The sequence below is a fragment of the Thunnus albacares genome, chromosome 13 (assembly GCF_914725855.1).
Source record: "Thunnus albacares chromosome 13, fThuAlb1.1, whole genome shotgun sequence".
Lineage (NCBI taxonomy): Eukaryota > Metazoa > Chordata > Actinopteri > Scombriformes > Scombridae > Thunnus > Thunnus albacares.
In genome coordinates, this window is record NC_058118.1 from 20,673,621 (window position 1) to 20,686,864 (window position 13,244).

Consider the following 13,244-nt stretch of genomic DNA (forward strand, 5'->3'; position numbering starts at 1 on the left):
ATATATATCTTCAGAAACAAGATATATATGACAAGACACATCTCAAAAATCATATTTGTTACTTATATTCATGTATTAAACAACTGTAAGTACTTTAGAGTACACTCGATTCAATGCACTCATTCACAGATGTTTGTCACACTTAATTTGAGACCTCGGCCTCATTTAGCGGCGAACGCCACTTGTGGAGTGAAGGACTCCCGACGTTCAGTGAGAGACGCTCTACAGTCAATCTGTCGCCGTTGAACATAATCACATAAAGCAGCCATGTAGTGTGTGCTTGATTGTCTCGAACACAAACTCTTTATCCTTCACTCTCTTAGAAATACATGCAAACACCTCAAAAAACCCTCTCTAAAACACATACACACAACCTGAGGTCTTTCTTTTTGAAGTGCCACAAAGCTGTCACAGAATTGTGCCCCACTGACAAGGATTAACCTCCTGGACTATGAGACTTTATTTACTCCTTTCCTGTCAGACGGGGTTCTGGGCACATAATTATTTAAAGTAACATGAGGCACTCCCAGCGGATTTGAGTGTGCGTGTGTGTGTGTGTGTGTGTGTCGGTGAGAATGAAAGATTGAGAGGGGAGAACAAGAAAGGTGAACGAGAGAGACAGTGAATATGGTCCTGATTTATTCCACCAGCCATTTGTCAATGAGCTACACACATACATACACACGCCTACACACAGTTTGTAGATGTACACATCACATGTGGCTGTGTTGTACTTCTGTACAAACACACACACACACACCGACCGTGCCACATTAATCATCCGCCATTAGATCGAGTTTCCTTTAGTCTGTCCCAGTCCTTTGGCCTCCCATTAGATTTAATAGTAGAGAGGAGAACAGCCCGCTCAAACAAAAAGCTCTTTTCCAGATGCTCTGCTGGGCTTGTAATACCTCCAAAGTCTTACCTGTAATTACATTAGCATAGGGATCAGAAGAACTGCTGATGCATCTATATCACTTTTCCACTGTCCATACCAAGCAGTATGAACTGAGCAGCATACTGTCTGTGAGTCTTTATGTGTTGGTCTCATTAAGTCAATGTTTTGGATCATCTTGGTTATTATGTTTATTTTAAGGTGCCATGTAGATTGTTTCTCAGATTAAATTGCTTCAATAATCGTATTAGAAACATTATTTCTGATTTTCTAGTGAGTAATTAAAACTTGATTTCTACAGAACTTTTAAAAACAATCAAATTGAAGAGTCACCTCGACCTGTAGGGAATTGCGATGGGCCTTTTTAAAATTTTCTGGCATTTAATAGACTAAACGAGTAATCAATTGATATAAAAGACAAGACTAATATGTGGCACACTTGAGCTGACACAGTCGGAGAAATGGAGCTTCAACGTTAATGCCGCGTTGCTCTTTTTGTCTCAAGGTAGAGCAAAGTGTTCTCTGTGTCGGCTGCTATTTGCGTTTTCTCATACTTGCACATATCTTGTGTTTGTGTCTTCTCAGAAGTGTGCAAATATCTACTGTGCATGTGTGGTTTCTACTTGTTTCGACCACTGTTTTTGTCTCTCTCCTTCTACCCGCCGTCTCTTTTTTCCCCCTCTCCTACTGTTTCTCCTTCCTTTTTCTCTCTCTCTCTCTCTCCTCTTGCCTCTCTCTCTCTCTCGCTGTGATTTTAAACAGATGTTCTAGTGTCGACATGATGAGTCATACCCGGCCCCTCTGGTTTCCCATGAACAGATTAAGGCTACAGTAGAAACTCCACTGGTCTTCCCTCCTTTTTCTCTTCTGTCATGATGTTTCCAACCGCTTTGTTATGTTTCGTGCTCCTCCCTCACTCTCTCTTTCTCTCATATTTACTGTTTTTTTGTTTTTTTTTCTCTTGTTCTCTTCTCTGCTTGCCAAGCCTTGGGACTGTACTGTAAGTATAAATACCTTCAATGCAACTGTTTGATTCAGAAAATGATTTCCTCCCAAATGTCCCTTCCATCTTGGCTTTTTTTTTTTTTTTTTTTTTTCATATTCTTTCATTCATGAGCTTTTTTTCCACACTCCTGAGGCTGAACTGCACCCTTCAGGCTCTGGGTTTAGACCTTGTGGCTGTGTTCATGCTTCTCCCACTTGTATATCTGTCCTTGTGAGAGCGTATGAGTATCACTGTGAGGACATTTTGTTTGGTTAGCTTAAGGTCGAAGTAATCATGTTTGGCATTTTCACTAAAATAAACATCTATTGTGCTTTTCTAAAGAAAACAATGGTGATTCAATCTGCACCCAGTTCATAAAAGTCTCATATTTCATACATCTATCAGCAGTGAAATTGGTTTATTAGAAATAGAGAGATGCAAGACAGGGACCAAGAGACCATAACGCACCATCATTGTGTTAAATAAAAAACTTTTAGATAGGCTACGCAGACATTTGTTAGCAAATTCATGGTTGAAAAACAGGATATCACCACTAGCCTTATCCTTTAAGGGTTACGCTTAGATGGGTGTTTAAGCAATGAAATGTCCTCACAAGCACATTAAGAGATTCTTTTGTGTGCGTTAGTCTTGGGTTTCTTTTTTTTGTGTGTGTGTTTATTTATTAGAGCCTTGGTGTTTAACCCCAGCTACTCCACTCTTCACTCAGCACCTCAAACCATCAGGCCCTGCCCTCCTCTGCTCTGGATGCTTTAACATGTGATTTATGCCTTCTGACTGTATGATGGAGTGACTGGGAAAAGCTTTGGCAAACAGAGAAGTAGAAAGCAGTGCGAGGAGGAGGAGGAGGAGGAGGACACTGAGACTTATGTGAAGAGTATAGTCTGTCTAAGGTTGTGTTTGCAAAAAACCCAAGATTTACAAATCCTCTTTAGTCTCAGTCCATAAATGAATTCTCAGGTGTTGATGGAAATGAATGGTACCTTATTAAAGATGATAATTGATTGGATGTTTTGCTGGATGGGTAGCGATCGTCCTCCTGTGTGCAGGTCGGGTCGCAACTCGTCCAGAGGATTTAATATGATTAGGCCCCCACGGATATGATAGCCGGCTATTTAGCAGCAAGCTTCCCACACTCTAATCACAAATCACAGCTAATGAGACACAAAGCGTTTAGCTTCCACTCAACCCACCCTCACCTCACCACCCTGCTGCACACAAACAGAGAGGAGCTCTGCTACTGTAGCAACACAGAAAACAAGGAGGGAAAGACACACTTATAAATTCTGATGCAGTGTTTGCATTTTTGGTGCTAAGAATTCGTTTTTTCTGCATATATCATTTTCTTCAGAATGAAATCCAATAATCATTTGACCGGCATATAAAGTGTATATTTCATGTGATGTGATTCAAATCAATAGCCTCACAGTACAGTCCATAGAGAGGTCATTAATAGCCAAGAAGGGCCCTCAACATCAAAACATCTGCAAGTCCACATTCTGGGAATCAGCAAAAATAGAAGACGGAGTAAACATCTGAATGTTTGCATTCATATCAAGCAATAAGTTGGTGAAAGACTATAAATATGAATGCAAGGCACTGATATATTAAAGATCAAGTGAAGTTATAGAAAACTTGAATAAAATTACTCTTTCATAAAATAACATTAACAGAATAACACAGCATATGTAGAGTGCAAGTAGGAAAAAGGTTGTTCTTGTTTTTGTTTTGTTTTTTTGAGACATTCCTGTCAGAACACCAGACAAAAAGAAACAGAAAGCAACAGAAAATGTTTACACTCAGTCACATCCAAACTGATGCAACTTCCCGCAAAGAAATCCTCACTTCTGTTTTATTTATACAGTTAAGGCTGCAACCAGCGATTACTTTCATTTTCCATTAATCGATCGATTATTATCTCGATTAAATGATTATTTGTTTGGTCTATAAGATTTCAGAAAATGGTGAAAAATGTTGATTATCGTTTCCCAAAGCCCAAGATACAACCTAAAATGTCTTGTTTTTGTCCAAAGCAGTCCATTACTCAAATATATTCACTTTATTATCATAGAGGACTAAAGAAACTAGAAAAATTTCACATTTAAGATGCTGGAACAAGAAAATTTGAGCATTTCTTCAATTATCAAAAAAGTTGGCCATTAATTTTCTGTCGACTAATTGTTGCAGCTACTGAAAAAAACATATAGCCCCTCTGTGTTTCTATACACACACTGACACACACATCCACAGATGCAGCTCTCTAAACAAGCAGAGGTGATTGATTATCAGCATTCACTCTAACATTATTGTTATTGGCTTTGCCGTCAGCGATTTGTTTCTGCTTACTTTGCTGCTGCTGCTGATGCTGCTGTAATGATTGTAATAAAGGACTCCCAGCTATTGTCATATAAACAGACACACACCACTCACTCACCTAAAGACCCACACAGTCACAGATCAGAGATCCTTGTTAATAAGGGTGAAGGTAATGACTTTGTGTCTGATCACGATTAACCTTCCTCTGCTTGGTAAACATAAGAAAAGGATGTGTGTGTATTTGCATAAACATGCAATTGAACAAACTCATCAGTCAAACACACCTATTATTTTTCTCTTCACGCATTCTTCTCTTTGTGATCTCCCTCCGTTTTAAGCATGCAAACACACGCACACACACACACACATTGAAGCTGTATGACAGCTTCATTTAGACTGTCGGACTCGCTCTCCACTTGTCACTGTGCAGCGTTCATGCCTCATTGTTTTAAAGCTCTTTGGCTGCCTGTGGCTAATGGGCCGTACCCTCTTCCTTACTCAAACACAGGGATCTTTAATGCAGCATTTCACTCATGGGGAACATTTCCATTATTTAACACACATCGCACCATATGAGTCACATGCAGCCTCTCCAGCATCAGCTGCCCCGGGAATCTATGGTCACCACTAACTTATAAGCTTCTATTTTGGCATCTTGGTATTGATTTAGTCATTTAAACAATAATACAGTATATCCCCTAACATGATAAACATACTCATTATAAGAGATGATGTAGTTCAGTTGTTCTTTATTTATTATTCTATTTTGCATTCAGAGCTTTTAAATGGTATATTACATAATATAGATAAGTAAGTGATTTAGGTCAGGCTTCAAGTTTTTCGCTTGTGGCCAAACCACCAGTGGTTTGGACCAATCAGTGTCCTAGAATTACTGGCAGCTACGGGCGTGGTTTATGTGTGACGATAGCGAGAAGCGATAGCCCGTGATAGACGGTGATGGACAGATGGTTCATCCAATATCCTGCCAAGTATTTTTTTTGGAAGTGCCTGTCCTTTTCAAAACAGTTTCTAAGGACGACTTCTCAGATGGTTCTGTGTAACAAACCATCTGTCGCGTCAGGTTACATAACTGCCACTAACATAAAAAGAGCAAATAATGTCATTTAACTAAAGGTAGTCCTGTAGAAAATTTGCAGTTGGATGAAAAATATCCTTTCAGCCATGTGCGGCATCATCATGCAGGTCGATTAGAAAACTGGCTTTACATAAAGACTGACGGGATATATTTAACAGAAAGGCTGGAAAATAGATGAAACAGATTTGTTTGGATTTGAATGAACTGTAGGATAATTCAGAAATGTTGGATGTAGGCAACTGAAAAACAGGAAACCATTCTATCTTTGACCCTTTGCCCATTTGGTTTTACACCAAAGTAGTAAAGCAGAATAGTCAGCTCAGCAAATCTGAACACAGTAGAGGTAATAAGTCTTGTCACTGGACACCTTTCAATAATGTAATGGAAATAAAATATGAAATTAGTACCTTATAGCATTCCTGCCATTACTGCTACAGCCCACATTTTATAATGATCACTTCATGGTGCAGTATTCAGAGAAAGACAAATGCCAAAAATTACAAAACTGCTTTTAGATGACTGTTTTACTATGTCATAGACTTCATTACCTTTAATTTTATGGCATTATTGGCATTTGCTGCGTTATTGGCCACCTCGTACTGTAACTATCAACTCATCCAACCTCATTCTCCCCTCTTTCCTTTTTCCTCCACTCTCAGACATCCCAGACCAGGTGATTCGGGTGTTCAAAGCCGACCAGCAGAGCTGCTACATCATCATCAGTAAGGATACAACTGCCAAGGATGTGGTCGCTCACACTGTCAATGAGTTCGGCCTCCTTGCAGCACCCGAAACTTACTCTCTCTGCGAGGTATCAGTTAGCCCAGAGGGAGTCATAAAACAGCGCCGCCTGCCCGACCAGCTCTCCAAACTGGCTGATCGGATTCAGCTTAACGGCAGGTAAGAGACCCACTGGTGTCAATTATCGAACTTTGGAAAATTATATACATGTATTTCGCCTTAGATCGTAGTTGTCAGCTGCTTTTACTCTACAATGAGCCCAAATGTAGAGGACATGAGAGCGTTTCTGTCTTTGCAGCATATGTAGAGCACATAAGCCAACAAACAGTACCAAAATGAACCAGGAAGCAACAATATTTCTCGATCAGGGAAGCACATTAGTCATGGAAATATGTATGGATATGTATTTACTTCAGATCCACAGTGGGAATCTTGGACAGAAAGCAACTGGAAGTGGAACAGAGAATTTGAGAATTTATGTCGACCTATGTCGTGTTGAAGGTTTGAATGACTAAACCAAAGCCACGAGCCACAGTGCCTGGACTCAAAGACCAGAATTATAAAAACTGGGCATGTCTTCTTACTTTGTTTTTCAGAATATTTATGGGTTAGTGAAATTTTTTAAATTACAACAAGGCCACAATGCTCTCTTTTTTGTAAAGCTACAGTGAGCTTTATTTTATGGGTAGATTTCTAGCCCTGTACTGTATGATAATCACATCCGATACTATGTCTTTCCCAAATCACTACTAACTTTGCAGCTCCAGTTCGTGCCATAACAATTCGAGTCTTTGCTCTGTGCTTTTTAGCTTTAGTAGAAAGTCAATCATGTACAGTACAAATATGTATGTATATATATATATATACATATACACACACACTAATTAAGTTCTCCTAGAGCAGTGGTTCTCTTCTGGGAATACAAGGTACTAGTTTGTGATGTTGTTCCTTCACTTACATTTCCAAGTTATGAATCAGTTCTTGAGTAAATGGTTTGAATGAAAACTAGCAGGGATCCAGGTCTTGAGGAACAGGACTCAGAACTACTGCCCTACTTAAGAAGAATGATAAATCAAGTAGTGTTACCCCTTAGAATTACTGGGAAAATTTTAGTTGCTACTATGAGCAGAACACAAACTGCAGTTTGTCCCATTTAAAAACAAATAAAATTACAGTTCACAGCATGTGTTCAGTACAGTTTCTTTTCCATTTCAACTTGAAAATCTTCACTTTGTATGCTCAACACGCTGAACTAAGAAGGCGAACATAGTAAACATTATACCTGCTAAACATCTGCATGTTAGCATGCTGATGTTAGCATTTAGCTCTGGGCATTGCTTTGATCGCTCTGCAGCCGTAGAGTCTGCTTTAAAACGACTTCTCCCTTAGTTTTTCACACTTTTCTCCCTCTCTCCTCATCTCCTGTGGACCCTCATCAGTCCCCACCCAACTAGGTTAGCATGAATATTTCATCCACTGTCAGGGGCGGAGGCCTCAGCAGACAGCATGGCATGTCTGGAATTATTCATACACACACAGGCATATACAAAGATATAGACACAGGCACTCACCTTCTTATATACGCTCACGTGTCTATACACATCCATATAGACATGCATATACTATATTAATGCAACCATATGTATCCAATATCCGACACAAATAGTCACACAAATTCTTACTACGAAAGTCTCAAGCATGTATGGATACGCATTTAGAAACACACTTGCTCACTCACAAGACACTCATGGAAACACTCTCCCTGTATTTTTTTTTGATGGATGGCTGAGCTACAGGGAAATTAATAGCCATACTGTCAGATATCGGTTAGAAAAAGGTTGGTTTTACTGTAGAGGTGTGAGAAAGCACCAGCTATAAATATCCCCTCTTTCTTTATACATGTCCTACGTTAGTTATTATTTATGTCAAAGTAAAACATTCACCTCTACAGAATCTTTATCTTGGTGCCATTACTGACATGCTGACAGTCCACTGTCATGTTTGGCAGTATTTTTAAATATATACATATACATGGTGCAGTGTCAGCAGGATGTACATGTAGAGTTTATTCGGCACAGGTTGCTGTAGTTGTATTTATCCGGAGCAGAAGGAAAATATATCTCTGTCTCTTCTTCTCTCCATCTATCTCGCCTTCCCTCGCCTCCCTCCCCTCCCTCTCTGCAGCTGATGATTGACAGAGGGTCTAACAGGGGACAGGCCAAGCCAATAGCATGACTTGTACACACTGCCAATATACATATAGAGGAAGCAAGGAAATCCTGAGCTCAGCACACACACACACACACACACACAGATACAAACACCCATAAACCACCAACGGCCATTTACAATGGCTGGGTTCCAGTGACTTCGCCTCCACAATTCTGTTATCACCACCACTGTCCATCATTAATTTAATCTCCTCTCCTCTTAACACATGCTAATTTAGGGCATCTACAGGTCCTTAGAAAGTACTAAAAATGTCTTAAAGCTGTGAAAACAGCCCTTTAAGCCGTCAGAAATGTTCCAACTCGTGTCTGAGTATGAAATATGTCTTGTATTTTATACTAAATGTAGATTCAGCTTGATGCAGCTTGCAGATACACCATGATCTTCTCACCTCACTTGCTCTTGTATCGTCTTGTTAGTTGCTCTTTTCTCCAGGTCTTCTGGCAGAGTAACTGAGGGTAATTTAGAGTTACATCCATGCCAGCACTTTGCCCCTGAGGGTTGCTCGCTGTAGGTCTATGGGGCGCTGAGGTGCTGCATTCGTAGATGACCACATTACAGCTCCATTAGAGTGGCAGCGGAGGGTGGTGGTGGTGGTGGTGGTGGGGGGGGGGGGTTAGATTTATAAACATAGAAACACATAACGAGGTAAGAGAGATGGTCTGCTGCTGGAAGCTCTCCCACAAAACTGCTTGAGATCAGGATTAAAGAGAAATAGCTTTTTTTTTTTTCCCCTCTCAGGCACCTGTCAACTTTCTAACCTGTCTGCTGCTTAGAGCGTCTCTCTCACTCTGTCTCTCTCCTTCTTTACTCCAAGGGAAAGGATGGCCCTAATCTATCAATACCACCAGTGCCTTTCCCTTTCCTCAAACTAATCTCAAGACGGAGACAGGGAATGTGCCCGTTTAAGATGAAATGTGAATGACAGGAACATTCAAGAGATTTATCTAGATTTATTTGGATGTGCACAAAGTTACAGCTAGCTGAAAAAGTAGGTCCTGTCCACCCACTTGTCTGCCTCTGCAGACTATATTAAAACATTTAAGGATACTGCAGATCTTGTACCTACCATAGTTTTCCAGCTCTAAAAATATACAGAGGTGATATCACTCCTAAAGTATTTTACATCTTGCATATGGTGCACTCTTTGTAATTATTGTTAGTTAATCCTCCCTTCAAGTCTTTAGATTCAGAGGATTAGATATATTAATTATTCTTTTAATTGTGTTATTTTGTATTCTGCATGCTTTATGTTGGCATGAGGTTTTATAAATATCATACACTTTTGAGATGTAATAAATTGGCAGAAGAAGTCTGAGAATTTTACAAGTTAATCACTTTACACTTTTATTGCGTCAGATTGTTGTATGTTTGTGTGATTGTCTCCACAGCAGGACCAACTATAGTAGAAGCTAAACTATTTTCCTCTGTGGATCTTTTCTGAGCTTGATACCAAAAAAAAAAAAAAGCATTAACAAATATTTTTACTTAATACAAATGCTCAAACTTTCACATCTTACCCTCTCCCTCTCCTGTCCTGTAGGTACTACCTGAAGAACAACATGGAGACGGAGACGTTGTGTTCAGACGACGATGCCCAGGACCTCCTCAGAGAGAGTCAGATCTCGCTGCTGCAGCTCAGTACCATGGAAGTCGCTGCCCAGCTCTCCATGAGAGACTTTGAGCTCTTCAGGAACATCGAGTCCACAGAGTATGAAGCTGTTTGGCAGTTTAATCTTAATTACATTTTAAAGTTCATAACAGTCAAGACAAATGACTAAGAAACAACCTGAGGGGAGGAAATAAGAGGAAATAAAACTACAGCTGCTATATTGAGCATCACAGGATATTTGAATTGCTCTGATAGTATACTAATATATTATCTGTGTGGTTCAAAAATGATTATTTCCTTGGAGTCTTATTTTCCCCTGAACTGTAAGCTATTTTAAAAAAAGATTATTTGAACTTCTTTGTCTCGGTTCTCAGGTACGTGGACGACTTGTTTAAACTAGACTCCTCGGTAGGAAGTGGCAATCTGAAACAGTTTGAAGAGGTGATCAACCAGGAGACCTTCTGGGTCGCCACAGAGATCCTGAAGGAGCCAAATGCCCTGAAAAGGATGAAGACCATCAAACACTTCATTAAGATCGCCCTGCACTGCCGAGAGTGCAAGAACTTCAATTCCATGTTCGCTATCATCAGGTGGGCTCAGCGTAGAAACTTACAAAGAGAGCGTGTGTGTGTATTGTCTTCCGAAAGCGTGGTAACACAATTATTCAGAATTTTCCTTATTTTCTCCTCAAATTATGTATAGTAGTGTCAAAGACAGCTAGTTTGCACATCCCTGTGCATTTACGTCATCTCCCCTGACAGCTTTTGTGCTAAATGAGCCTTAGCCACTGGTCTCCATCGCTACATCCACAGGAGAACCAGCCTCACCTCCTCCCCTTCCCCTCTTGTCAGCTCACTGAATCAGCCCCAGACCACACAGACTCTGCAACCTCACTGCATTTAAAACAAGAGTCCCATAGCAACGGTTACATGCATTGTTTGTGGCTATTGTTAATTCCCTCTGCACTCTGTGGTTTGGCTCTAGACGGCTGTTGGACTGAGCCGAGGATGTATGTAACTGTGGCTCTCTTGTAAGGGTCAAAAACCACACAAGGAGTTAATGCTGGTTGTGTGTTTTGGGAACATTGAAATATGATTGTGTTTGAACTCACCATACTTGTGTGTCCTTGTGTGTGTCCTTGTGTGTGTGTGTGTGTCCACACATATTTACAAAGCACCTTTCAATACAAAGTTACATTGTGCAAACAAAAAAATAATTAAATACAACGCAATAAAAAGAGATTATACTAAATAAACAGATAAGAAAATATTAGAACTGGAGCAAGAAAAAGTACAGGTAACATCACTAAGATGCTTTTTTGATATATTGAGATGATTTTAAAGATGAATATGGACATCCTGCAGAGCCACTGGATGAGAGCAGAGACATGATTAAGCTAAACTAATCGTTTTTAACATCTGTTAACATCATTGTTTCACTGCCAGACTGTGTCAGTGAAACCTATTGATGATGATGATGATGCTACTCAACAACTCTTACGTCTTACTCCATGTTTGCTCATTTTACTGTTGCAACAGCATCCCGCTCTCAAGAATAATTATTCAAAAGACATGCTCTCTCTGTCTCTCATGTCGTGCTCTCTCTTTAGCCTTAACCTGGTTACTTTGTTTTTTTAGTGTTTTGTGTTGCTGTGTGCTCTTTTCAGTCTTCTGTATAAATTATCCAAGAAAATATTGTCTACAGTAGTAAATGTAATATATTGTGATTATGGTTTTGGTTATTCTAGTTTACAGAAAACAACCTTATCTTGACTTTTTCTAAATATACCATGGGTACATGTTTGAGTCTCACTGATATTCGCCGTCCTCTTGTTACTTTGGATCATGTGGGACAGAGCCTGCTTCCACTCTAGATCTTGACTCACAGTTTAAGGAGCTCAGCAGTATGTTGATCCTCTGTTCACTGCTGTAAAAGGCACTTCAGAGCAGAAGAGTCTGACCTCTACGTCTCTTTACACTCCTCCGCACAGTATGATGTCTGCACACATATGGCTCTCTGATGCATAACCTACCAGGGGCATCTCTGATGTGTGTGTGTGCGCGTGTGTGTGTGTTTAGGAAAGATAACATGCAGGGTTTCCCAAAGCATTTTATAGTGGAGGACTTCCACCCCGGCTTGCTTGAAATAAAAAGCCCCTCCTTAACATCCTTTTATGTGGGAGAAAACTGATGATTTGGTCATTTATGGGGTGAAGTGTTTAAAAATAGGAGAAAAAGAGAAAGTGGTAGAAATGATGAGTTGGGAAATAAAGAGTTAGTTAGTTAGATAAGGTTTATTTATTCAGGAAATCTCATTGATATCAAGATCTCTTTTGCAAAAGAGAAACAGAAGAGAGAGCCAGGGGTAAGGAGGGGGATATAAGAAGAGAGGGTAACTCTTTACTTTAATCCAACCCTATTTAACATTTATAGGCAGTATTTAAACATGTAGTAAATGGTTTTTAACACACTTAATCTAGTGTGATTATCCAAATGTTATAGTACTCTTTTTTTTTTATCCTTTATGACAAACCGCACCTATTGTATGTATACTGCAAGCTGAAAGCAACATCAACATTTTTTTTAATGCTAAAATAAAACGGTTTGACTCAGATCACCAGTATATAGACAAACATATGTGAGTGTGCTCAATGTTGACATTGCTTCAAGGGGTCGTCTGCTCTGGAAAATAGGGCCCTTGCTTACTTAAGTAAAGTAGTAATTGTGCAAATGTCAGTATAGGGTTTCCTTTCTTCTTTCTCCTCTATCTTCCTCTGCTTCCTCATATCTACCTCTATCCTTCCCCTCCCTTCTTCCCACCATAACCCATTTATCTCTGCCCTCTCGCTCCCCCCCACACCCTCCCTCACACAGCGGTCTAAACTTGGCACCGGTGGCTCGGCTGCGGAGCTCGTGGGAGAAATTGCCCAGCAAGTACGAGAAGCTGTTCGGGGACCTGCAGGACGTCTTCGACCCGTCCAGGAACATGGCCAAGTACCGCAACGTCCTGAGCAGCCAGAGCATGCAGCCACCCATCATCCCACTGTTCCCAGTGGTCAAGAAGGACCTCACCTTCTTACATGAAGGTAGATGGCATAATTCCTTTTTTTTAAAGCATATTCACATGTAGCTTCAGTTTCTTTACATGTGTTAAAAAGCTGAGTTCATTTCTCAGGGTTGACATTCTGTTGGGTTAACTTCCTCTTTGTGGTGCGGAAGGTCAATTTCAGGCTCACTCGGGAGGTTAACATCTGCTTAATGCTTCCCCATCTTGCCTTTGTAACGTATCACACTTAGTCAGGTCAAAGATACTCAAGCTGACTTCTCCTTAAAGGTTTTGTCTCACAAATGTC

General features: G+C 40.1%; 1 protein-coding gene across 5 annotated transcripts in view; it reads left to right on the forward strand.

The window, feature by feature from the left end:
* LOC122995165 (rap guanine nucleotide exchange factor 6-like) overlaps window positions 1-13,244 on the forward strand; it is a 158,832-nt gene that overhangs the window by 128,953 nt on the left and 16,635 nt on the right. For 4 of the 5 annotated variants that reach the window (XM_044370190.1, XM_044370191.1, XM_044370187.1 and 1 more), the window contains 5 exons: window positions 1,881-1,895; window positions 5,970-6,210; window positions 9,824-9,991; window positions 10,267-10,482; window positions 12,766-12,977. In XM_044370190.1, coding sequence (XP_044226125.1) covers window positions 1,881-1,895; window positions 5,970-6,210; window positions 9,824-9,991; window positions 10,267-10,482; window positions 12,766-12,977 — 852 coding nt within the window. The remainder of the gene's footprint in view (window positions 1-1,880; window positions 1,896-5,969; window positions 6,211-9,823; window positions 9,992-10,266; window positions 10,483-12,765; window positions 12,978-13,244) is intronic. The other variant, XM_044370188.1, reaches the window with a different exon arrangement.